The sequence below is a fragment of the Oryx dammah genome, unplaced genomic scaffold (genome assembly GCF_014754425.2).
Source record: "Oryx dammah isolate SB20612 unplaced genomic scaffold, SCBI_Odam_1.1 HiC_scaffold_8, whole genome shotgun sequence".
In the NCBI taxonomy this organism is placed as follows: Eukaryota; Metazoa; Chordata; class Mammalia; order Artiodactyla; family Bovidae; genus Oryx; species Oryx dammah.
This window is the reverse complement of record NW_024070192.1, coordinates 29225443-29252074: the sequence shown is the minus strand read 5'-3', so window position 1 is coordinate 29252074 and position 26632 is coordinate 29225443. Positions and strand designations below refer to the sequence as shown.

The 26632-nt window shown below is 49.4% G+C and overlaps 2 protein-coding genes across 2 annotated transcripts in view; both read right to left on the bottom strand.

Annotated features, from left to right (window-relative positions):
• The window catches only part of CDRT1 (CMT1A duplicated region transcript 1), a 30843-nt gene extending 28857 nt beyond the window's left edge, over positions 1-1986 (bottom strand). Inside the window, exon 1 of the mRNA XM_040245925.1 lies at positions 814-1986. Within this exon, the coding sequence (XP_040101859.1) occupies positions 814-1315 (502 nt within the window). The 5' untranslated portion in view covers positions 1316-1986. The remainder of the gene's footprint in view (positions 1-813) is intronic.
• A 5627-nt stretch (positions 1987-7613) lies between these two features.
• TRIM16 (tripartite motif containing 16) lies at positions 7614-24283 on the bottom strand. The gene is made up of 6 exons (XM_040245924.1): positions 23562-24283; positions 17057-17152; positions 14152-14385; positions 13655-13820; positions 13093-13188; positions 7614-10014 (listed from the first exon to the last, which is right to left on the bottom strand). Exons 1-6 carry the CDS (start codon positions 24060-24062, stop codon positions 9431-9433), a joined length of 1677 nt encoding a protein of 558 aa, XP_040101858.1. The 5' UTR covers positions 24063-24283; the 3' UTR covers positions 7614-9430.
• Positions 24284-26632: the final 2349 nt, after the last annotated feature.

The following is a 26632-nucleotide window of genomic DNA, read 5'->3' as shown; positions in this document are numbered from 1 at the left end:
TAAAGAATCTGCTTGCAATGCAGGAGACCCAGGTTCGATCCCTCAGTGAAGAAGATCCCCTGGATAAGGGAATGGCAACCCACTTCAGTATTCTTGCCTGGAACGGACAGAGGAGCCTGGTGGGCTACAGTCCATGGGATCGCAAAGAGTAGGACACGACTGAGTGACTAACACTTTGACTGAATGGAGAAAAGTCCTAGGTTTGGACCTCTTGGCCTGGTTTCCATGCAGTGCAAACTGAAGGGCAAAACAAGTCAGCAGTAACCTTAACCCCCTCCCAAACACACTTCAATCCTGAATGCACTGAGGCGGGAACCAGCCTGGCACTAATGAGCAGAGACAGAGGGACCAGCCACTTCTGGGCTTCAGGGATGAAGAAGTCCCTGAGCCACGCTTGACAGCTGAAAGTTCCTTCTGCATGTGTCATTTCTCATTTTCCAGAAGGAAGTCACATTTCAGCAGCTTCTCCTTCAGTCAACAGGACCAGGCACCAGGATGGTGGCTCAGTCGGTAAAGAATCTGCCTACAATGCAGGTGAGACCTGAGTTCTATCCTGGGAAGTTCCCGTGGAGAAAGAAATGGCAACCCACTTCAGAATCCTTGCCTGGAGAGTCCCATGGACAGAGGATCCTGGCAAGCTACAGTCCATGAGGTCGCCAAGAGTCGGACACGACTGAGCAACTAGCCCGCCACTACCTGCCATCTGGCAGTGCCCCGTCAACCTGAGCTCGTCCACACCTCCCATCCCTTCACAGGCTCCTGGCCTCCAGGGACCCCCAGTCTCTCTATTCACTCACCAGGAACCTGGCTTACCTGAGGCATCACCCCACTCTCTCAGAAACAGGACTCTGATGACGTCAGTGGCGGTGAGCAGCAAGCCGGGGTCACACATCTGCAGCAGCAGGAGCGTGTAGTTGGCCTTCGTCCGCTGGCTGCTGTTCTGGAGCCAGCGCAGAGCCTCCCGCATCTTCTGCTCCACCGTGTGGTCCAGTGTTTCATTCCAGGACTGGATCATCTTGCCCTCCTTCCTGCTCAGGTCAACCCGGGTCCTGTGGTAGACCAGGTCCTTGCCCTGTGTGGTCTGCAGGATGGTTAGGAAGTAGTGTAACAAGTATGGGCTGTCCAGTTGCTGCAGGACACTCACCAGGAACCTCCTCTGGAACCCAGCACCCACCCTCCAGAACCACTCCCTCGTGGAAAAGATCTTCCAGGCCAGGATGCACGTCTCACACTTCTGGCACACAGGGACAGAATCATTCCCCTTCTCACAGCGAAAGTATGGGGCATTCTTGAGCCTGGACTCCAGGTTTTCCATGGCTCCTAGAAGACTGGCTCATTTTATCCTTGTCTGTGGCCAAACCCCAGACGGACAGGAGACGCTGATGTGTATCCCAGTTGAGCCTTTACCGACATGAACATCTCTCGAAGAAAAGGTACACTGCTCCAATGGGGTAGAGAGCTTGTCTCTCCCAGAAACTGCCGGTTGAGTCTGGCTTTCAGTACTGACCTCCTAGGAAACATGCCTTTACCATAAATCTCCTAAGCCTGGTGCTGCTCAGAGGGAGGCAGTTGCTGTAAATTCTGAAAGAGCTGGTCATCTCATTTCTAGAACAGCAGGAAGAGAGGTGGTCAAATCTAGATAGTGGATGGACCCCTTTTAAAGAGAAAATTATATGGTGGAGCCTGGTGTTGAGGCTTCCATTGTTGTTGTGAATTTTAAATATTTATGAATATGAAATTAGATAGAGGCTTCTGTGGATGGCTGTTTAGTTAGAATGATCTTGCATATGTTTATAGCTATCTTCTTAACATCAAAGTGAAAACACAAATGCTTAATATATGTTTGCCTGGTAGGCTACAGTTGGACATGACCGAGTGACTAAAACTTTTGCTTCAGTTTCACTTCACTTTTCAAGTTACTTAAGTGTTTCAGAATGCTAACCAAGGGACTTCCCTGGCTGTCTAGTGGTTAAGATGCTGCCCATCCAACACAGAGGGTGTGGGTTCAATCCCTGGTCCATGAACTACAATCCCACATGCCGAGGAAAAACTAAGCCCATGTGCCACAACTACAGAGTCTGTGCACTGCAATGACAGATCCCTGATAACACAAGGAAGATCCTAAGGCCTGCGACCAAGACCCAACCAGAGCCAAGTAAATACAAATAATAAAGTAAATAAATAACAACAAAGACCCAACAAATAAATAACAACAAAGACCCAACCACAGCCAAGTAAATAAATATATTACAGTAAATAAATAATAATTAAAAAAAAAAGAATTCTAAATGGAAATCTCTGCAGGTAAAATTCCTTAGCGAAAAAAATGTCATTGGGCCTGAGCATATATGTGGGGTCTCTTCAAGCTTCAATCACATGCCAACCCTGGTGTCAGGAGACACCACAGCTGAGCGGAGAAGAGAGGGGAGTCTGGGGTCAGACCTCTGGGTTTGGACCCCAGCCCAGCTGCTCACAAGGTCTGTGAACACAGGTGTATTACTTAACTCTTTATGCTTCAGACTCCTCATCTGTAAAAGGGAGACAACTGTTCAGTTCTGTCACTCAGTCGTGTCCAACTCTTTGTGACCCCATGAACCACAGCACACCAGGCCTCCCAACCATTATGAACTCCCGGAGTCCACCCAAACCCATGTCCATTGAGTCGGCGATGCCATCCACCATCTCATCCTCTGTCATCCCCTTATTCTCCTGCCCTCAATCTTTCCCAGCATCAGGGTCTTTTCCAATGAGTCAGCTCTTCGCATGAGGTGGCCGAAGTATTGGCATTTCAGCTTCAACATCAGTCCTTCCAATGAACACCCAGGACTGATCTCCTTTAGGATGGACTGCTTGGATCTCCTTGCAGTCCAAGGGACTCTCAGGAGTCTTCTCCCAACACCGCAGTTCAAAAGCATCAATTCTTCAGTGCTCAGCTTTCTTTATAGTCCAACTCTCACATCCATACATGACTACTGGATAAACCATAGCCTTGACTAGATGAACCTTTCTTGACAAAGTAATGTCTCTGCTTTTTAATATGCTGTCTAGGCTGGTCATAACTTTCCTTCCAAGGAGTAAGCGTCTTTTCATTTCATGGCTGCAATCACCATCTGCAGTGATTTTGGAGCCCAAAAAAATAAAGTCAGCCACTGTTTCCACTGTTTCCCCATCTATTTGCCAGGAAGTGATGGAACCAGATGCCATGATCTTAGTTTTCTGAATGTTGAACTTTAAGCCAATTTTTTCACTCTCCTCTTTCACTTTCATCAAGAGGCTCTTTAGTTCTTCTTCACTTTCTGCCATAAGGGTGGTGTCATCTGCATATCTGAGGTTATTGATATTTCTCCCGGCAATCTTGATTCCAGCTTATACTTAATTCAGCCCAGCGATGTACTCTGCATATAAGTTAAATAAGCAGGGTGACAATATACAGCCTTGACGTACTCCTTTTCCTATTTGGAACCAGTCTGTTGTTCCATGTCCAGTTCTAACTGTTGCTTCCTGACCTGCATACAGGTTTCTCAAGAGGCAGGACAGGTGGTCTGGTATTCCCATCTCCTTCAGAACTTTCCACAGTTTATTGTGATCCACACAGTCAAAGGCTTTGGTATAGTCAATAAAGCAGAAATAGATGTTTTTCTGGAACTATATTGCTTTTTCGATGATCCAGCAGATGTTGGCAATTTGATCTCTGGTTCCTCTGCCTTTTCTAAAACCAGCTTGAACATCTGGGAATTTATAGTTCATGTATTGCTGAAGCCTGGCTTGGAGAATTTTGAGCATTACTTTACTAGCATGTGAGATGAGTGCAACTGTGTGGTAGTTTGAGCATCCTTTGGCATTGCCTTTCTTTGGGATTGGAATGAAAACTGACCTTTTCCAGTCCTGTGGCCACTGCTGAGTTTTCCAAATTTGCTGACATATTGAGTGCAGCACTTTCACAGCATCATCTTTTAGGATTTGAAATAGCTCAACTGGAATTCCATCACCTCCACTAGCTTTGTTCATAGTGATGCTTCCTAAGGCCCACTTGACCTCACACTGCAGGATGTGCAGCTCTAGGTGAGTGTGAGTGATCACACCATCGTGATTATCAGGTCATGAAGATCTTTTTGTACAGTTCTGTATATTCTTGCCACCTCTTCTTAATATCTTCTGCTTCCATTAGCTCCATAATATTTCTGTTCTTTATTGAGCCCACCTTTGCATGAAATGTTCCCTTGGTATCTCTAATTTTCTTAAAGAGATCTCTAGTCTTTCCCATTCTATTGTTTTCCTCTATTTCTTTGCATTGATCACTGAGGAAGGCTTTCTTATCTCTCCTTGCTGTTCTTTGGAACTCTGCATTCATATGGGTATACCTTTCTTTTCTCCTTTGCTTTTCGCTTCTCTTCTTTTCACAGCTATTTGTAAGGCCTCCTCAGACAGCCATTTTGCTTTTTTGCATTTCTTTTTCTTGGGGACGGTCTTGATTCCTGTCTCCTGTACAATGTCATGAACCTCCATCCATAGTTCATCAGGCACTCTATCTATCAGATCTAGTCCCTTAAATCTATTTCTCACTTCCACTGTATAGTCATAAGGGATTTGATTTAGGTCATACCTGAATGGTCTAGTGGTTTTCCCCACTTTTTTCAATTTAAGTCTGAATTTGGCAATAAGGAGTTCATGATCTGAGCCACAGTCAGCTCCCGGTCTTGTTTTTGCTGACTGTATAGAGCTTCTCCATCTTTGGCTGCAAAGAATATAATCAATCTGATTTCGTGTTGACCACCTGGTGATGTCCATGTGTAGAGTCTTCTCTTGTGTTCTTGGAAGAGGGTCTTCACTATGACCAGTGCGTTCTCTTGGCAGAAGTCTGTTAGCCTTTGCCTTGCTTCATTTTGTATTCCAAGGCCAAATTTGCCTGTTACTGCAGGTATCTCTTGCCTTCCTACTTTTGCATTTCAGGCCCCTATAATGAAAAGGACATCTTTTGGGGGTGTTAGTTCTAGAAGGTCTTGTAGGTCTCCATAGAACCATTCAAATGCAGCTTCTTCAGTGTTACTGGTCGCGGCCTTGACCTGGATTACCATGATATTGAATGGTTTGCCTTGGAAACCAACAGAGGTCATTCCGTGTCAGTGTCACTTCAATGTCAGTGTGAGGATTAAATGTATTATTACATGCGAAGCAGGGCTTCCCCACTGGCTCAGACAGTAAAGGATCCCCCTTCATCCTTTACTGGATGGAAGGATGATCCTCTGGAGAGGAAGGAAGATCCTCTGGAGAAGGGAATGTCAACCCCCCCCCACGATTCTTGCCTGGAGAATCCCATGGACAGAGGAGCCTGGCAGGCTCCAGTCCATGGGGTCACAAAGAGTGAGACATGACTTAGCAACTATAACACCATCAAAAGGCAGGCAATGGCATGAGCATTTCTAGCACCCACATTTGGAAACTAGCTACTGCCAGAGAAAGGCAGTGGAAGCCATGGGCAGGCTGATCTTATAAAACGTTAGGGTGAAGACAGGACCCGGAAGGAGATCAGTGCTAACAGCTCAAGCCTGGAGAAGAGGCAAGAGTGGATTAGCTTCTGGTCAACCAGGAAGGCCAGACAGAGCAGAGAGGCCCAAAGCACCTGTGTAGAGGGCACGTTACCCCCAGATATGCTACAGACTGGAAGCAGCTTGTTCCTAAAGGTCTAAATAAATTAGGGTTTTAATCTGTGGGGCTGACATACACCAAAGAAGCAGTTTTACAATCCAATTTGGCCTTGACTTCATGCTTGAGGGCCCAACCTTGGGAGTTAGAGATGGGCTGGAATCCCCCACCGTTTTCTTACTGGAGCTGTGGCCTACAGCCCTACAGCCCCTCCGGGCCTCGTTCTCATCATAGAAGACAGGTGCTTACCACTGACTGGTGGGGTGTCCTAGTGTGAGGCCTACATTCCGTCTGTGCTTAAGTAGCTGCGAGAGACAGTGGAGGCTCCTATATGACATACAGCTTGGAGATATATATACCAAGCTTGGAGAAAATGACAAATAACATAGCACTGGCCTTTGTTATCTTTTTATTTTTTATCTGTTTGTTTTAGGCAATTTTCAGTTTTGGACCAAGTAAAAGAAGATATGACTGTCACTTGAGGCAACAATAGAAAGAAACTAAATGTTCCTAACACCCAGTTTTGCTGTGATCAATCAATTTTGATCACAGAAAAACTGAGTGTTACTAAAATTTAAGAAGGGGCTTCCCTGATACCTCAGTTGGTAAAGAATCTGCCTGCAATGCAGAAGACCCCGGTTCGATTCCTGGGTCAGGACGATCCCCTGGAGAAGGGATAGGCTACCCACTGTAATATTCTTGGGATTCCCTTGTGGCTCAGCTGGTAAACAATCCATCCGCAATGTAGGAGAACTGGGTTCGATCCCTGGGTTAGGAAGATCACTGGAGAAGGGAAAGGCTACCCACTCCAGTATTCTGGCCTAGAGAATTCCACTGTACAGTCCACAGGATCACAAAGAATTGCACACAACTGAGCAACTTCTCAGAGAAAGCAATGGCACCCCACTCCAGTACTCTTGCCTGGAAAATCCCATGGATGGAGGAGCCTGGTGGGCTGCAGTCCATGGGGTCTCGAAGAGTCGGACACGACTGAGCGACTTCATTTTCACTTTTCACTTTCATGCATTGGAGAAGGAAATGGCAACCCACTCCAGTGTTCTTGCCTGGAGAATCCCAGGGACAGCGGAGCCTGGTGGGCTGCCGTCTATGGGGTCACACAGAGTCGGATACGACTGAAGTGACTTAGCAGCAGCAGCAGCAGAGCAACTTCTACTTTTTTACATCAAGGAAAAAGGTCTTCAAGCCAAAAGAAAGAAAAAAGGTGATAGTTGCTCAGTCGTGTCTGACTCTTTACAACCCCATGGACTATAGCCCACCAGGCTTCTCTGTCCATGAGATTTTCCAGGCAAGAATACTGGAGTGAGTTGTTATCTCCTCCTCCAGGGGATCTTCATGACCCCAGGATCAAACCTGCGTCTCCTGTGTCTCCTGCATTGCAGGCCGATTCTTCACCCCTAAACCACCAGGAAAGCCCTTAATGAGTGAACAAAAAGAGAAGCCGGTGTTGAAGACAGGTGAGGAGACACCCAGAGGGTTCCTTTTATGAGTCTGAGTGTGGCGTAAACAAATGACATCTCACGAAACTGACACAATTTACCAACATGACTGAAATCCAAGCAGTAAATTTTGAGAAACTAGGGAGAATGCTGGAGGATGGAGACAGGCAAAATTGTCTAGATTTTTTAAAAGAAAAATAAGGTAGATTCTACAAACACCAGACTAGATGTGAATTTGTACCTGAATTCTAAAATGCTTTATCAAATAGTTTGTGAGCATTTAAGGAAGAAACATCAACAACCTATGGGGTTTAAAAAAAAAAAAACACAGTGGCCAAGCTGATCTCATTTTCTCCTTTCAGAGCACTGTTAGAAGGAAGTGCTGACACAGTGTATCTTGACCTTTGCCATTGAAAACGTCCTTCATGGTGTCTATTGCATAAAGGTGCAGAGGTGGACTACGTTATCGAAGAGTTCTACTCGTGCATAACTTTAAAAAAAAATTTTTTAGACATGGACTATTTTTTAAGTTTTTATTGAATGTTACAATATTGCTTCTGTTTAATGTCTTGGTTTTCTGGCCACGAGGAATGTGGGATCTTAGCTCTCCAACCAGCGATTGAACTCGCACCCACTGCATTAGAAGGTGAAGTCTTAACCATTGGACAGCCAGGGAAGTCCCACATGGATGCATGACTTATTGAATAACTAAAACTAAAAGGTATTGACTGAGGACTGCAAGACTCTAACCAATTTATGTTATCAACGAGAGTAAGATTTAAGAAAAGGTCACCATTTTCTGCAGGATAGGAAGGAGAGCTGTTATAACCCAGTAGGATCATGAAACAAATCTATCTCCACAAGCAGCAGTGATGTCATGAGTTTTACAATTCAAATTTTTTAAAAGTCAATAAAATTCAAAAATTTAAAATTCAGTTTGAAAATTAAAATCCTACACTGTGTAAATCCTATGATTCAAATGTCTGACAGGGTCTCCAGAAACAAGTCAAGTGATGCTAAAATAATGTGCTCTTGAGACAGGACCACCAGACAGGGCAAAGAGGAAGAGGACTGCCTTGACACAGGTCATGGAAAAGACCCAGAAGTTATATTTCCAGTGAATCCCAGAAGGGATTTCAGGTTATGTCCTCAGAAACCCATTGAAATACAGTTTGTTATTTGCCTAAAGGTTTGATGTTAGTAAAGAATTGTCTGCCAATGCAGCAGACACAAGAGACGTGGATTCGATCCCCAAGTCAGGAAGATCCCCTGGAGAAGAAAACGGCAACCCACTCTGGTATTCTTGCCTGGGAAATCCCATGGACAGAGGAGCCTGGCAGGCTACAGTCCATGGGGTCACAGAGTCAGACACAATTGAGCAAGAATAAGGACTAAAGACACCTTTAATTTTAGGGAACAATCTGTCAAAAGGAAGAGAAAGTGATTAGAGGGGTAAAAGATCTGGAAACCACAAGGAAACTGGGAAACAGGATGTGAAAACACGCATATTCCCAGGGGACCCGTGAGAGCTACTCCTAAGTGTGTAGACAACTGCCCTTTGGATAAGGAGCTCCCCACCGTCCAGGTGGTTCCAGAAGAGAGGTGCTAGGGCCATCCACCGAGGTCATAGGGACTAGGACATGGACCCTACGAAGACACTCCTACAGTTCTTGCTGTGCCCAAGCCACCGAGGCTGTCAGACTCTCCATGCTCACAAATGCAGTTCACCTTGTAGTTTATTCCCTCACACACAACACCTGTGATCTAAGGAGGAGGGCAGGGTGGGGTAGTGGTTAGAAGTTCGATGTCAGGTTTGAATCCCAGCTCAGCCACTCACTCGCCACGTGACCACAGTGACCCTGAGTGAGTTCACTAACCCTCTAGACCGCAGCCTGTCCGCCCGCCAAGTGGGGGTGGTTGAGTACCTCCCCATGGGGCTGCCGAGGAGGTCACGAGGGCTGAGGCCCAGGAGGCGCTCAGAACAGGGGACGTGGGAGTAAGACAAGGTTAGCGATTGGTTCTGATTCCTCTGCAGTCTTTCTGATCGCTCTGAGGTTGCCTGGTGACCACCTCTGGGCACAGCATGTCGTCCACGCAAGCAGACAGGGCGAGATCATAAGAATACAGTGAGGGGGACCTAGGGTTTGAGGATTACTGCAAACACGGGGACCAGCACAGTGAGGAGCCCAGGGCGGCGACCAGAGACCTTTCCCCTCATCCTCACACAATTTCTAAAGCCAGCAGGTGCTGGCATGGACCCCCCATCAGTCTTCCAATAGAAACTGCCACCTGTCTGTGCATCAGCACAGGTCTGAGACCTGGATCAGCGTCTAGGCAGCAGCCTCCACTGGGGCCAGCCCTGGCTTCTCGGGTTCCTCTCCCAGATCCGCAATCCGGATGGCACTGTCCTTCTTGGAAAGCCAGAAGGCTGGGTAGACGGGCTCCGAAAACTTACACTGGAACCTGTGCAGCAGCGTCAGGGTCTCAGGCTCGATGCCGTAGAAGGAGAGGCCCCCGCCGGGGAAGTCCACATAGACCCCCAGCCTCCGGCAAGCGTTGGCACTGAGCAGGGTCTCCACATCGCTGTGCCATGCCCTGAACCCCTTCCCGTCCCAGTGGAGGCTCCAGGAGAAGTCATTCCCGGAGATACAGCTGTTGCGCTCTTCACCCTTGCGGTCAATGCTCTGGCACGTCAGGCCCACGTAGACGCCGGCTCCCGAGAGCTCCACCTCAAAGTAGTACCTGTGCAGGTACAGGCTCTGCTGGGCCAGCACCTGCCGCCAGTGTGAAAACCTGCTGGGCAGGTCGGGGTATGGGTGCTCCCAGGGCGCTGTGTTGGTGACCTTGCGGTTGTCCTCCTGCAGCCGGAGGTACCTGTGTGCCGTGTCGGGGTCGAAGACAATGTCACAGGCATCTGTGGGGGACATAGAAGGTCAGGGGCTGACAGCTGACTCACACCTAGCCAGCCTCCAAGGGATGAGAATACATCCATCCCTCTGTTCCCTGTCTACCCAAGTTCTGTCCCCTCCCAAAGAAGAGCTGGGTGAAAACCAGGAAACAGAACCCAAGCGGGACTCTGTGACTTACAGTAATTGTAGACTTGGTCTCTGCCCCTGGCTCCCACCGCAGAGTTCCCTGTAATTTCCTGAGTGGTAACAGCACTAGCACCATCTTTTGTTCTAATGTTTGGTCTTTGACAGGCTTCCCAGGCAGTTCAGAGGTAAAGAACCTGCCTGCCAACGCAGGAGACGCAAGAGACTAAGTTTTGATCCCTGGATCAGGAAGATCCCCTGGAGCAGGAAACGGCAACCTAGTCCAGTATTCTTGCCTAGAAAGAATCTGCCTGCAATGCAGGAGACACAGGTTCAATCTCTGGGTCAGGAAGATCCCCTTGGAAGAGGAAATGGCAACCCACTTCAGTATTCTTGCCTAGAAAATCCCATGCTGAGACCAGTTCCTGACACAGAGCTCCTGAAACCCTTGTAATTTCCTGGGTTAAACAAATGTCTTTTTTCTCCTTAAGAGGTAGAGTTTGGGGGGTTTCATTTTGTGTTTATTTATTTATTTATTTGGCTACACCAGATCTCAGTTTTGGCATGTGGGATCTAGTTCCCTGACCAGGGATTGAACCTGGACCCCAGTGCCTTGGAGCTCGAAGTCTTAGCCACTGGATCATCAGGGAAGTCCCAGTGTCTTTCGTTCTAACAAAGTGACTCTGTGTGTGGCGATAGGGGGGTGGGGCTGGCTGGTCACCAGAAGGACCAAGTCATAACCAAGTTCTGCTTGGATCTTGCAGCCCTAATTCCTCTTCTCTTGGGAAGAGAGATCGGCTGGAAGTGGTTCATCACGCCTGTGGGATAAAGCCCCCATAAAATCCCAGGAGTGTGGGGTTCTGAGCACTTCTAGGCTGACAAACATCCACATCAGGCAATTGACCCCACCTCCATGGGGACCCTCCCAGCCCTTGCTCTGAGCATCTCTCCCTTCCTCTGGCTGCTCATCTGTGTCCTTCATCACACCCTTTGATGAACTAGTGAACATAAGTGTCTCCCTGAATTCTGTGAGCTGTTCTAGCAAATGTTCGAATCCAAGGAGGGTCCTGGGAGCCTCGGATTGCAGCCAAGCCGGACAGAAGTTGTGGGTCCTCTGGGGGCCCCATAATTGTGACTGGCATCTGAAACGGGGTCCATCTGGTGGGCTCTGACACGGTCTCCAGGCAGATAGCATCAGGACGGAGTTAAATCCTGGGATGCCCAGCCATGTCTGGGGGAATTGGTAGGTGGGGGTTGGGGGAGGGGGCCTCACTCCCACACACGTGGTAAGTGGTCCCAGACTCCTTTTAACAAGTCACCCCCACTTCCTTCCTTCCTTCTTGAAGCTCAAACTGCTTGCCATTTACTGTATTATTTGTTGAACTGAATCAAGAAATAAAATTTACTGATGGGCTCATGTTTTCATTCATTTGACAAACATGTCCTGAATTCAGGTGCTTTTCTATGTAGTGTTGGCAAGGGTCATACACCCACATCTGATTCACTCATTTGTTAAAATATTTGGCCACCATTTAGCAGGGGAATTCTCAAGCAGTACCCCCGCATGTACACAGATATTCTTTTCCTGGCCCCAGAGGATACCTCCACACACCCAAATGTTCAAGTCACACTCCAGGTTATTTTGACATTTCTCTTGACCCCATCCTCCCTCATTTTGCCCCTCAACTCACACTGGAAGCCCCAAGTCCCACCTAGAGACCCCGTTCACCCCCATCTAAGCCACCCCTGAATCTCCCCTAACAAGTGCAGGAGCTCCACGTCTGTTGGGTTCTTGTATCAACTATATGTGCACGTGCTAAGTCACTTCAGTCATGTCCTACTCTTTGCACGGACTGTAGCCCACCAGACTCCTCTGTCCATGGCATTTTCCAGGCAAGAATACTGGAGTGGGTTGCCATCCCCTTCTCCAGGGGATCTTCCTGACCCAGGAATCAAATTTGCATTTCTTATGTCTCCTGCATTGGCAGGAGGATTATTTTCCATCGCGCCAGCTGGGAAGCCCCTATATTAACTGCATTGTCTGTAAAACATAGATATGCTGCTGTCAGGAAGCACAAAAGATAAATAAAGGAAACTGGAAACCAAGAGGTCCTGGGGGAGACGAGGAGCTGTGGCAAGACAGGGTCATCAAACCCGAGGCTCCACGTCAAGACCAGAGAAAACAGGGTTCAGGAGTCAGTCAGCCAGAGCTCACCCCAGAAAGCAAGCAGAAGCAGGGTTGAACAGTGAGTTCCAAAGAGATGAAAGTCAGAAAAATTAGCCTTGATTACCCAGACATGTCCTTCCTCTCCTGGGAGACAAGACCTCCCTGTCTTGTTAACCATGAGCAAGTATTGATTGGAAATAAGTGTTTCTAAAAATGCCAACAGACCAGGACACTTCCATGTCAGGACAGGACAATGGGCTAGGTAATTCCAGCCAAGCCAGACTTAAAAGGGTGCCACCTGGTAACCAGCCAGGATATTTAAAGGGGCCAAGGTTTTGAAGGACACAGAAGGACTAAAGGACTGGACACAGACTGAAGGAAGCTAAGGAGACCAGAAAACATCTGTGACTCTGGACTGGACTTCCGACCAGAAAAAGGACACTGGAAGCAACCCTGGTGAAATCTGAATAAATTCCAGCCAGCAATGCTCACTTCCTGATTTGGATCAATGGACCAGATTTATGTAAAGTGCTCATGTTTGGAAAAGCTAGGTGAAAGGTGTATCAGAATTCTTGGTCCTCTTTTGTGCAATGTTTTTTTTAACTCTGAAATGGTTTCAAAATTAAAAGTTCTAATTTTTTTTGAAATTCAACTTATTTAAAATTTAAATGTACCATTTGGGGATAGACCTGAAGTTGCGAGAACCTGAAACCTGCTGAAAGATGGTATCCTTGCTTCTGAAGCATCACATGAACATCCACACCCGGGGAAAGCAGAGCGGCTCACGACTTACACTGGAGGAACTGCCGCCTGGTGCAGGGCTCAGGTTTTGAGGTCCGATGTCTGTGCTCAATGACAGCACACACCTGAGTTCTGATGTCGTACTCCTCTAGAAAATCAAGAGTTGTAAATGCTCACCTGTCCAGGTGGGCAAGAGAATCTAAGGAACAGGAACCCCCCACTTCAGTTGCTCTTCCCTGGGCCTCCTGGGGAAAGTCAGGACCAGACACTAGTCATGCTTCAGAGAATCCTGCTCAATGGACCACATCGAAGTAAAACCCACTGAGGAAAGATCCCAGCCTGACCTGGGTTTCACTTGAAAGCATAGGCATCAGTGATCTCGGAAGTTAGTCTGCACTTGAGTGGAGATGCGGGCCAAGCACATACCAAGACCAAGTTTTCTGAAATCAGTTGTAAGTTAACATCATCAAGGTACGTGTCCACCAGCCGTACGGTCCAACCAGAGGACAGTTCTGAAAATGGGACATTCTCTCCACCCCCGTTCTGTTCTCCTTCCCTGACTCCCGCCTCCCCTGCCAACCCCCCCAGAGATGTCACAAGCCCTGGAGTCTCACCATCCTTGGAGAACTCCTGGAGCTTCTCTTTGTAGCTCTGCAGCAGCTGTATCAGGTGGGCAGTGGAGTCCATGATGACCTTGTGGATGCCTGATAGCTTGTCCTTGAGCCCTATGTAGACGCTGGGGAAGGTGCCATCCTCCGTGTTCTTGAACTTGCAGTACTCCTGCAGGAAAAGAAACACAGCGGAACTTGCCCTGGCTTCTGTGCTTCCTAAATGGGGCTGCCCTACTCAATACAGCACCTTCTGCATCTGTGACATGAGCCGATAGGGGCGTGTACTTCACAAAATGTAATGGGTCCAGCTCAGCACCTGACCACATAGAAGGCATCTTACACGACCTGGTCTGGCCTCCCGCTCTGGGCAGCCCTCCCTCCTACTCCTGTTCTCTGCTGCTCTCTGCCTCATTTATCAACAGAGTGGTTGCCTTGCTGCATCCACTGCGGACTTAGCAGAGTGAGGGTCTCTCTGGCTCCGGCGTCGCAGTGACCCATACCTCCAGGAATAGCACGGGACTGCCAATGGCAGCGATCCTGTCCAGCTCCTGCCTGGCCTTCTCCATCTCTGCACTCCTGTACTCCAAGTGGGTCTTGATGCCATTGGCCTGGCCCAGGGCAGCTTTCTCCTTCTCCTCCAGGAAGAGCATCACGTCGGCCTGGGCCTTCGTCACGGCAGCACGGAGCTCCCCAAACTGCTCCTCCACCCTGGCCTTCACCTCCGACACTGACAGCTAGTGGCAAAGGGGTGGGGGAGAATCAGTGAAAAACCCATTAGTGATTAGTGAAGCGTCAATCTTATCAAAGCTCAACACACAGAAATGTAAAAAAGCATGCATGCATAATCAGTCATGTTCAACTCTGACCCCACAGACGGCAGTCCGCCAGGCTCCTCTGTCCATGGACTTTCCCAGGCAAGAATACTGGAGTGAGTTGCCATTTCCTCCTGGAGGGGATCTTCCCCACCCAGGGATCAAACTTGCGTCTTCTGAGTCTCCTGCATTAGCAGGTTAATTTTTAACCTATAGCGCCACCTGAGAATCCCAATATAAACCCAAGAAACCCTCAAATTAGGGAACAATTTCCTACTATAAAAGAAAGCCTTTATTCTCATTTGAATCCTGGGTTCCATAAAACAAGGACCCCCCGGGGTGTGAGTCCTTATTTACTCTTCATTAACTTTGTCTCTCATCCACCGGACGAGACTGTGTGTTGTCTGCTGAGCCCAGATCTGACAGTCAGGTTCCTCTTCAAGTCTGTGACATCAGTCTTCCTGCCTGGACCATGGACCTGTTCAGTGTACTTGATAGTCATATTGCTTGCAGTAAATTAATAATTTGGCTTCTTTGTACAAATCAGTAGCATGAATTTGCTTTCTCAGCACTTCATTATGTCCAGCTAAACTACCCACCAAGGAAATCAAACTGTCCAGCAAGGAGATCACACCAGTCAATCCTAAAGGAAATCAACCCTGAATATTCATTGTAAGGACTGATACTGAAGTTGAAACTCCAATACTTTGGCTACCTGATGTGAAGAGCCAAATCATTGGAAAAGACCCTGAAGCTGGGAAAGATTGAGGGCAGAAGGAGAAGGGGATGAAAAAGGGTAAGATGGTTGGATGGCATCACCAACTCAATGGACATGAGTTTGAGCAAACTTCAGGAGATAGCGAAGGACAGGGAAGCCTGGTGTGCTGCAACCTGTGGGGTTGCAGTCGAACACTACTTAGTGACTGAACAACACCAAACTGCCCACTGGATCCATCTGAGCTGAAAGCACATCCTCTGGTGTCTGGGCCAGGCACAAAATGTTTAGGGCATGTGAAGGCGACCACAGCACCTGAGCATTGCAGGATAAGCCCACCTATATGGAATGGAATGCCGCATTCAAAAATATATACAACTAACTCCACATGATGGACAGTGGGGATTTGCCTGATGGCACCTGTGTATGTGGGAGTCTGTCCTTCCGTATCTTTAGTAAATGCCTTAGTCAAGGTCATATTTACAACTTCAATCCACATTCAACAGTTTCCTCTTATCTTTGGTAGTTCTTAGGTACTGGTGCTGACAGGTGAGTGGGTGGATGGATGGATGGATGGTTGGTTGGGGGAGGGATGGATGGATGGGTGGATGAATGGATGGAGAGGTAGAATCATTCTTCATATGCAAAGATGCCGCTGCTCCTAACTGCCAATGTGTGCACGTTTTGCATTCTCCTCTGAGTTGTGGTTATTGGCTTGCCACTAGTGAGAAGCTTTTGTGAAACAGTTTGGGTCCACTTAGAGTTTATTATGGAAAGTGGTCAGAAACCAGAGAGTCTAAAACTAAGTAGCCTGGCATACCGTTATGGGACTTCCCAGATGGCCCAGTGGTAAAAAACCCGTCTACCGATGCAGGAGATACAAGAGACTTGAGTACAATCCCTGGGTCCGGAAGATCCCCTGAAGGAGAGCATGAAGAGCCACTCCAGGATTCTTGCCATGGACAGAGGATCCTGGTGAGCTAAAGTCCACGGGGTTGCAAAGAGTCAGACTGGGCACACACATACACCACTGGCCTTATCAAGTTGCTATTGTTGTTGTTTAGTCACTAAGTCATTTCCGATTCTTTGCAACCCCATGGACTGCGGCATGCCAGGCTCCTATGTCCATGGAATTTCCCAGGCATGAATTCTGGAGTGGGTTTCCATTTCCTTCTCCAGGGGATCTTCCTGACCGAATATTCAAATCCGAAGTACCATCCACTAATCCAGCCGCTCTCGCCTCTCTTTTCTGTCTGCCCGGACTTAGGACAGGTGAGAATCGCATGCGGAACACCCTCTCATGGTGGAAGAAGCCAAGATTATGCATAATTTCTGGAGCTCTAGCTAACCACCCCCCTCCATTCCCACATATACCATTTGCTCCTGGTCAAAAAAGCATATGCAAATATACAAATAAGCCAGAGCTATCACAGGACTGGAGGAGGGCATGGTAATCCACTCCAGTATCCTTGCCTGGAGAATCCCATGGACAGAGGAGCCTGGTAGGCTAAAGTTCATAGGGTCGCAGAGTCAGACACGACTGAAGTGACTTAGCATGCACACACATCACAGGACTAGTTTGCTTCTATTCTCTATTGTTAAAAGTGAATCACTTGCCAGTTTTCAACCTTGAACTAATTTCACAGCAAATCCCAGCGACAAGGTGACGCCACCCTACAGTGTAGCCAACCTGATCTGTACCCACAGTTTCCATCAGATGATAAGACCTAAGGGGCCTGTAGACACAGAGGCCGGGCCTGCGGACGTGGAGGCCAGGCCTGCAGCCGAGTCCCACGGTTCCGGGTGGGCCTGACTGAACCAGCAGCAGCAGCCAGCCAGGTGTGTCAAAGCCCGGCAGGTGACTCCGGCCAGACTTACCAGGACAGATTTATGGTTAGCCTGGAGCCTGGAGATAGCATTTTCATTCAACTTGAATTTCTGCTCCAGGTCTAACTGGGTCCTCCGAAGCTCAGCCTAAGAAGAGGAAAGGTCAGCAGCGTTAGGGAGGAAGGTGCCCAGGGCAACCCAGAAGGTCCCCGGGAGCAATGGTGCCACCTGCCCTTCTTCCACAGAAAGGAGAGTTTGCCTCGGAAGCTGCTCTCAGGAGCAGGCTGGGTGCCCTCCGTGGAGGCAGAGAGGGTCCACTGTGCACCAGCATTACCAGCTGAATCTCCTCCTGTCATTGCGACCATGCCCACAGCAGGTAAACACGCTGTCTCCATAGCACAGGTGAGAAAACAGAGCCACGAGGGTCACGTAGGTGTCAGTGGTCTAGAACAGGCTGACAGGGAGCACAGGGGCTTGGAGCTGGCGGTGGGGGGGACCCCAGGGTTTCTATTTAGCAGCCAAGACTTTGGGACAAAGATGACTTAAAGCTTCCCCACTTGCATTTCTTCACTGTGAGGTGGGGAAAGCTAGTGTCCAATTCACAGGGTTCCTGTGAGGACGGGAGGCAGCGGGAAGTCTGCACAGCAGCTGGCACCTCGCGGGTACTCCATTGGTGGCAGTGGCATCATTGACTTCGTCATTTTACTGGTGCCTCCTTGGTTGCTTTCCATCACAGAATCTTCTCTCCCGAACGCAGGCAGGGCAACCCCTCCCCGCCGAGGTGAGTGCCCACATGAGAACTCTGAGTTTGCCTGCTTTGACCCCCACCCCCCGCCCAGCCCCACTCTGCCTCCCTAAGCACTTTCTGCCCAGAACCTGACAAGACAGGAAACCAGAGCCTTTGTGAACTTCAAAGGCCCCTGTCACTTTCTGCCTCCACAAGGGTGTGAGACAGTGGCAACAGAAAGGACAGCTTTCGCTGCTTTTCACAGCAGCGTGTGTCAGCACTGAGTTCTGAGTCACTTGCCCTAACAGGTCTTGGACTGGCGGGGAGCACCTGACGTGTCTCCCCTTCCTCCCACCAAAGCTCGTGGTAATCCCAGGCCCCAGGGACAGAAGCCCAGGCGGGCAGCGGACCCGCCTCACTCTGCCAAACACCGGGAACTTCTGATCAAGCTCCAGGGTCCTGACTCAGAGCTGATGGGAGTCCACTGACTTCCCACACCTGAGACCTGGTGTCCTGGAGTGGGGGAAGCGGGGGAGAAGGAGGGGATCTGACCTGTTTGGGGGAGATTGTGGAATCCTGGTCTATCAGAAAGGCTTACCCAGTGACCTCTCCAGGTTGGGCGGGGGGAAGGACATGAGGTGTTTGTTTAAAAGGTAGTGGGAGACACAACAAGACACACAATAGCAACAGCACAGACATGTGGACATGTTAAAGGGGCCAGCCCCAGCATGACCCAGGGACCCAGGAGATCCCCAGAGTATATAGGGAGGGGTTTCTCCCCATTGTCTGCAGACAGCCATTAAAGGAGAAAAGGACTCCAAAGTGCCTCATGGGGACCTCTGAGTCACCCCACCAGCGGGCACTCCCGCTTAGCCATGACAGGCGGGACCACTCAGGCAACCAGCACCTCCAGTTATTCCTGTTCCTAGAAAATGACGGGGTGCCTCAGACCCCGGCTCCAGGATTTCCCAAGACTTCAGCCTCACACACATCGCAGGCCAGGGCAGGCTCTGCACCAAAGCAGAACAGGGGTGCCAGTGAGCGTAAATGCCCCACATCCAGGGGCACAGAGGGCCCCGCCCACCTTGGCGGGGCTCGGACAGATGCTGTGCAAAGGACACCGTGTCTGTGATCCAACACTTGCCACTGGCGGGCTCCACGGCCCTCGTCAGGCCCTCTAGCATCTCCTCTGGCACCTCAAGAAAATGTTAACAGACTGTTTCTTGCCTCTTCCTCCAGGGCACAGGTGGGTGGCCGGGATCAGGTTAGAGATGCAAACTGGAACAGCAGAGGGAGTGAGGAGAGAGAAAAAAAAGACATTCTACATGGTGTCAGGCACTCTGTGTGTCCCTCTGGGAACACAAGAGTCCCACCTGGGCCCTGACTTCGCTCCTCAGGTGGCTGGTCAGAACCCTCTACATGTCAGTCCAGTTACATAAGGCAGCCTCCCTGCTCTTGAAGGCAGTAGAATGTTTAAGAAAAAAACAAGTTAGATAATACTGAGTCCAACACACTCTTCAGAAGTTCTAGAAGAAATTCTTCTGAACAGCCTCAAGCCATCCACCTTCTGGCAGCAGACGGCCATGAACAACGCTGGTTAACTGCTCCCCCGAGAACTGGGGACATTTGTGGCTCTCAGAACCTGGCTCTTGCTTCACCTTGAGACTGTGTCCACATCCCTACCCTGTCCTTAGCTTTCTGGAACCTGTGCCGAGGTTGGATGCAGTGACCTGCCACGAATGGACCTAAAGGTCTAAGACGGGGTCCAGCCCAAGCCTTCCCTCCTCCCAAGACCCCCACCCCTCACCTGCCAGGGGCTCCCTCCTCAGAACACATGGCTGAGCTTTTGTGCTGTCCCAGCCCTTGTTCGTCTGGGGAGCCAGGGGCCTGCTTTGGCTTCCTGATTACAGCCCACACTCCCTGGGAGGGTGCAGCACACTGAGCCCACAAAAAGCTCTCGGTAATGTTTGATAAACACAGCGAGGAACAGAAAAGAACAGAAAAGCAGTCACAGAAGTGGTACAGACTTTACAATATGCACACACGCACACAGGCATGCAAGCATGCAGCCTCACTTCCTGGCAGTGAGCCTGAGTTCTGAGAAGGTGAGAGGAGTTAAGACCAGCTGCTCTTGAAGGCTAAGGGAGAGGGATAGACTGGGAGTTGGGGATTCAGTTCAGCTCAGTCGCTCAGTTGTGTCCAACTCTTTGCCACCCCATGCACTGCAGCTCGCCAGGCTTCCCTGTCCCTCACTATCTTCTGGGGTTTGCTCGAATTTATGTCAATTATATACAGGATGGATAAACAACAAAACCCTACTGTATAGCATAGGGAACCATATTCAATATCCTGAGATAAACCCTAATGGAAAAGAATATTTTAAAAAGAATATATATATGTTAAAACTGAGTCACTCCATTGCTGTACAATGGAGATTGGCACAGCATTGTAAATCAGCTATACTTCAATTAAAAAAAAATTTTTTTTAAGTTAAGGGGCCCTGGGAAGTTGGCCCCAGGAAGGGGAAGAGGTAAGTCCCCACAGGAAAGGGCTGGGCCCTAGGAGCCCAGCAGCACAGAAGAAATACTCAGAGAACACCTGGAATTCCCAAATTAAAGAGTTTCTGCCCACAGGCATAGCTGGAGAGCATAGGAGCCACAGAAGAGGCTCAGGTGGAGACTGAGAAGCCAGTTGCCCTGCAGACCCTGTGCAGGGTCCTGGCTGCGCTTTGTCCCTGTGGCTGACCCTGCCGTTCTCAGCTTGCTCTGCATGATGGGCTTGCCTGAGCAAGCAGCCCTAAACACCATTCAAAGTGACCTTCAGCAAGCAGCTCCAGCAAGTTCAGGCTGGCTGAAGGAAAGATGGAACTTCTGGAGCCTTACTTAGGTCTGTTAAGGCTTTCCAAATAATCCTGGTGGAGGTTGCAGCCTTCTCAAGGAACTGTGTCTTCTGAGCCAGTCTCCTGGCAAGAAATCTTTCGGCTGCTGAGCAGTGAGGACCACTGAGAGAGAGCGCACTTATTGAGCATGCTCGCTCTGAATTGAAAGCAAAGACACAGGGCAGAAAAGCAGAAAACTCAGACAAGCAGAACTGCAAGCAGAGGCGGTGAACAGGCCAGAGCCTAGATCTGGGGCCGGGGCTACCGCACTGCTCCTATAACCGCCACTGCTTTCAGCACCAAAAGCTGTCCTGGGTGTCTTTGTGTTACCTGACACGGCTCCCTCCTGGGATGTCCGAATTTGGGGTTCCGCACTTGTACTACATAAGCAGTCCCCAACTTTATTAGCACCAGGAACTGGTTTCGTGGAAGAAAAGTCCTCCATAGATAGGGGGGTGGTTTTCTGGATGATTCAAGCACATTACTTATTTCTATTATTTATTGTGTACTTTATTTCTATTAATGGTAAAGAATCTGCCTGCAATGAGGGAGACCCAGGTTCAATCCCTGGGTTGGGAAGATCCCCTGGAGAAGGGAATGGCCACCTACTGCAGTATTCTTGCCTGGATAATCCCACAGATAGAGGAGCCTGGAGGGCTACAGTCCGTGGGGTCACAGAGTTGCACACAACCGAGCGACTAACACTTATTTCTATTATTACATCAGCTCCACCTCAGATTGTCAGGTTAGATCCCAGAGGTTGGGGTTCCCTGCACTAAACAACTCTCCCTGCTCAGAATGACAACTACTCAATGTCTCTGTAACGCATCAGCTTACACTACATTTAAAATTTATATTGTATCTATGTTGCTACAGGCACAGAATTTTCTGGAAGGAACAAGAAGGAAGAGTATATGATGGTGTTTACCTCTGAAGAGGAGCTTTCCAGGTGGCTCAAAGGTAAAGAATTTGCCTGCAGTGCGAAAGATGCAAGTTTGATCCCGGGGGATCGATGTTATTCCCACGTAGTTATTCCCCTGGGTTGGGAAGCTCCCCTGGAGAAGGAAATGGCAACCCACTCCAGTATTCTTGCCTGAAAAAATCCCATGGACAGAGCAGCCTGGCAAGGCTGCAGTCTGTGGGGTTGCAAAGAGTCGGACACGACTTAGGGACTGAGCATATTATACTTCTGAAGAAGGAGATGGGTGGATCCAGGATGGGAGGGAGAACTTTTCTGGAAAAATCTATTGCAGTATTTGGTGATTGTTCCTCTGTGTGTATGTACATGCATTCCTCTTCCAGCTAAACATGACAGAATTCAGATGTTATACCCTGAACAAGGGAAATGCACTCTGCCTTCAACTCTTTACTACCTGTATGGCAGGTTTTTGGAGCATTAAAAAAAAAAAATAAGGTTATAATATTGTGACCTTGGAGTCCTTCCTTGTGTCCTCCAGTGGGTGGCCTTCCAGAAGCTCCCATCCCTCACTCCATGACTTAGCCATCTGTATGAGCTTAGACAAATGTGGTGGAGATGAAGAGTCACCACCTCATAGAGTTATCCCAGGACCAAACAGGGAAATCCCAGGGAAGCATGTTCCACATGGCAACGCTCCAAGACCAGTTTCCTCAATTACCTGGAGCTCTGTCCTCTGACCTGTCTGTTGATCCAGAGCCTCCTTGTGGCCGTGAACATGAGGAGTGGGTGGAAATGACCAGCTCACTCCTGACCGGACATTTCCTGGCACTAGAGACGCTGGGAACAGTCGACAAGTGGATTCTAGAGCTGGAAATGGTGACTCACTGACATCTGGGATACAGAACTTTCCAGAATCATTCCCACTAACACCAGATAAAATCCATACTTAAGGGAGGACGTGGAAGAGGGACCCTGCTAGGAACCTGACCCTCCCAGGAAGCTCCTTCTCAGCTGTCTTGGAGCCCTGGGCCAAGGCGCTGTGCTCAGTGCCAACAAGGGAGCTGCCCAGCATCTAGACACAAGAAATGTGGCTCAGGACTTCCCTGGCGGTCCAGTGGTTAAGAATCCACCTTTCAATTCGGGGGACAAGGGTTCAATCCCTGGTCAAGGAACCAAGATCCTACATGCAACTCAGCTGGCATGCTTCCAGCAGCTAAATAAATAAACATTTTAAAAAGAAAGCAAGAAATGTGGGACAAAGTTCAACTGCATGTCACCCCACCCCCCAGAACCAAAGTGCTCGTAGGAAGTCCAAGTAAGAGAAACAAAGCATTTAAGTCCATTCCCAAGAATTCTCCAGGCTCTCAGCTTTACGGCAGAGAAAAGCCAGTTGTTCCAGAAACAGTTTCCCTATCTGATGGGAATAAAATTACAGGCTATGAGCAGTGTTTCTGTCTCTCCTGATGCCTCTATCTGATGAGGAGGTTTATTTTCCCTAAGGGAAGTGGTCCTTGACATTATCCAGGAGGGACGTTCCCAGTTCTGTGTTATCTCAGCCCATCTCAAGGTCTTGAATTTCATAGCTGGCACCTCCAGAGGGGCCCTGTCTCCTGATATCTCGTTTGGGTAAAGGGAAGAAGAGAAATTAGGGGGGAATTTTGGCTCTTTTCTCTAGAATTTCTGCCAAGATTTACATTTCATTCATTGCCACTCAGACCTGACCAGAGGGGAACACCACTCTCCTCAGTCGTACACCTTGTATACCCCACCCCCAGACACAGATCAACACTGAAAGCTGAGTGAGAAACAGCAGGAAACTAGCAAGAGGAGCGACAGACAGACAGGGAGCATTTCAGGGACAGTGGGGCCAATGGGGACAGAGTGAGCTACTACAGCATCCAAAGCCAAGTGCAAGAGACATTCAGGCTGGGTGTACAGCCAGGTAGCAAGGCTGAGAGAACGCAGCCCCAGGAGCCTTGGCAGAGGCCTGGTGGCCTCCCCACCTCCCTCTCCCCTAGACCCCAGCACTCACCTCCTTGTCCCTGCGGGCAGCGTCCAGGGAGACCAAGGCGTGGCCCCTGTGCTCCGCCTGGCTGCACTCCTCGCAGATGCACTGCCCATCGGGGTCGCAGAAGGCGATCAGTGGGCTGCGGTGGGCGGGGCACACCCGCAGGTCCCGGTCCCTGGCGGGCTCGGTCAGCTGGTGGCCGTGCAGCCTGCTGTTCTCCTGGTGCGGCCGCAGGTGCTCTGGGCAATAGTTCACCATGCAGGTCAGGCAGGACTTGACGGCCTTCACTCTGCTGGCCCCGAGACAGAAGTCACACAGGACCTCCTCCTCTTCCAGGCCTTCTGCTTCGGGAGCTCCCTGCCACTCAGAGCCCTGTCCCCCAGTTTCCCCTGAGGGGCTCCCCGGGGAGCCCAGGTTCTCTTCTTCTGTGGGACTGGCCGAGCCAGAGTCTGGGCTGAGAGTGGCCAGAGGGTGAGCAGGGACCCCGCTCAGCGGGCCTGGAGCCATCAGATCCAATTCAGCCATGTAAACAGTCTGCCACTGCAGAGCTGGGCTTCCTCTGCCTCTGGGCCCAGGATCCGGAGCCCCAGTCAGACAGCAGAACCACACCCAGAAGACTGCAGCTGCGGCAGGACTTTAACTGTTTCCTCCCCCAGAGGCAGCTCGATCACTCATTACTCCACTGAGCTGGGAGGACAGCCAACTGTGATGGCCACCAGGAAGCCCGGGTCCTTGGGCTCAATGGCCCAGGTTCTGGCCCCTCCTCCAGCCCAGAACCGAAACAGCTATTTTTCTGTGAATCATTCGTACCACCACCCCCGCCCCATAATCTCAGCCAAGGCAGGTCAGTCTGGAAAGGACCGGAGATTCCTGAGATCTGCAGTCACAGCCGATGTTGCTTTATATAACTTGACAGGTTCGACTTTTTTGTCTTCAACTTTTTCTTTCCTGGCGCCATGCCACAGAGCATATGTTCAGTCGCTAAGTTGTGTCTGACTCTTTGCGACCCCGTGGACTGTATCCCATCAGGCTCCTCTGTCCATGGGATTTCCCAGGCAAGAATACTGGAGTGGATTGCCATTTCCTCCTCCAGAGGATCTTCTTGACCCAGGGATTGAACTCGAATCTCCTTTGTCTTCTGCATTAGAAGGCAGATTCTTTACTGCAGAACCACCTGGGAAGCCCGCCAGATAGCATACAAGATCTTAATTCCCCTCAAACCCAAGCCCCCTTCAGTAGAAGCACTGGACCGTCAGAGTGAAAGTGAAAGTGAAGTCAATCAGTCGTATCCAATTCTTTGTGACCCCACGGACTGGAGCCTACCGGGCTCCTCCATCCATGGAATTTTCCAGGCAAAAATATGGAGTGGGTTGCCGTTTCCTTCTCCAGGGGATTTTCCCAACCCAGGGATCGAACTCAGGTCTCCCTCATTACAGGCAGACACTTTACCATCTGAGCCACCTGGGAAGCCATCAGGGTAGTCCCTTCTTTTCAATTTTTAAAGGGACCCAAAATGTAAGGACTTAAGTAATAGGACAGCCCTTCATCCCTTCCTACCTCTTAGAATAGGAGGGACACAGTTGAGAACAAGATCTGTGTCTCTGACCTTTTGTATATGACCTTCTCCATTCCAGGAGAAGGGCTTCGGAGGTGGGTCTACTGGCAGTCAGGAGGGTCAGGAAGAACTTGTCTCTTTCCACATAAAACTAAGCAGACAGCCCTCTCGGGCTGCACAACCTGCCCAGGGGCTCCTAGAGATGGCTGGTCTCTTTACCCACTTATTAAGGTTTTCCTAGATATGGTGAGGGCTTCCCATGTGTCTAAGTGGTAAAGAATCTACCTGCTAATGCAGGAGACATGGGTTCGATCCTTGGGAAGATCCCCTGGAGAAGGAAAGACTACCCACTTCAGTATTCTTGCCTGGAGAATCCCATGGACAGAGGAGCCTGGTGGGTTACAGTCCATGGGGTCACAGAGTTAGACAGGACTGAGCGACTAAACAATAAGATGTGGTGATGGGTTTCCTCCAGCTACACAGATTGGCTGATTTAAGCAACAGAAACTTATCTTCTCCCAATCCGAGAGGCCAGAATTTCAAGATCGAGGTCTAAGCAGGGTCAGTCTCTCCTGAGGCTCTCTCCTTGGAGTGCAGATGGCCGTCTTCTCCCGTGTGCTCACATGACCTCCCCTCTGTACACACCTGTGTCCAGATCTCCTCCGTTTATAAGGACAGCAGTCAGATTTGGATGAGGGGCACCCTCATGACCTCTCTCTTACCTTAATTCCCTCTTGAAAAAGCCCAGTCTCCAAATTTAGTCACATTCTGAAGGTTAGGACTACAACATATGAATGGAGGGGACACAGTTCATTGAGTAACAGATGCCAGAGGATAAGACGTGAGCATTTAGCTCCTTAGGAGAAAGATGGGGCTAGACAGCAAACGAAGCATCTACCAGGTGGGCATCGCAGAACCAGGATATTCCAAGGCACCTGGCTCCCGTCTGTATCTGTTCCACAGCTCCCCCTCGCCCAAGGATTTCTCCAGATACACTCAAGGGATTTGGAAAGTTAATGGAACAGAGACAGAATGGGGTGGGGATGATCTGGTTCACCCCTGAGATTAGTGTTGGGGTAAGTCCAAGTCATGGCACCACCCCCCTGCCATGGCTCTACACCCACGTGAGTTCTACAGGATCCAGATAAAAGCAAATAAACCAAGAAGTCCTGCCTAGTGTAGGAGGACAGGCAGGCAGTAAAAATCTACATCAGGCGCAGCCCTGTTTTTTGTCAACATGTACAGAGAACACATGTTAAGATGGCCTAGACACGGTCCTTTTCAGCAACATGAAGGTTCTTCTCCCCTCTCCACTGGTGAAGACACCCAAGAAGAGGTTTCCCTGCATTTCATTCCATGGTTTTTTCCCCTAATCATTCTATTTATTTATTTATTTTTGGCTGTGCTGGGTCTTCGTTGCTGCACAGGCTTTTCTCCACTTGCAGCGAGTGGGGGCTACTTTCTAGTTGCAATGCTCGGCCTTCTCGTTGCAGTGGCTTCTCCTGTTGCAGAGGTTCTAGGATGCTTGGGCTTCAGTAGT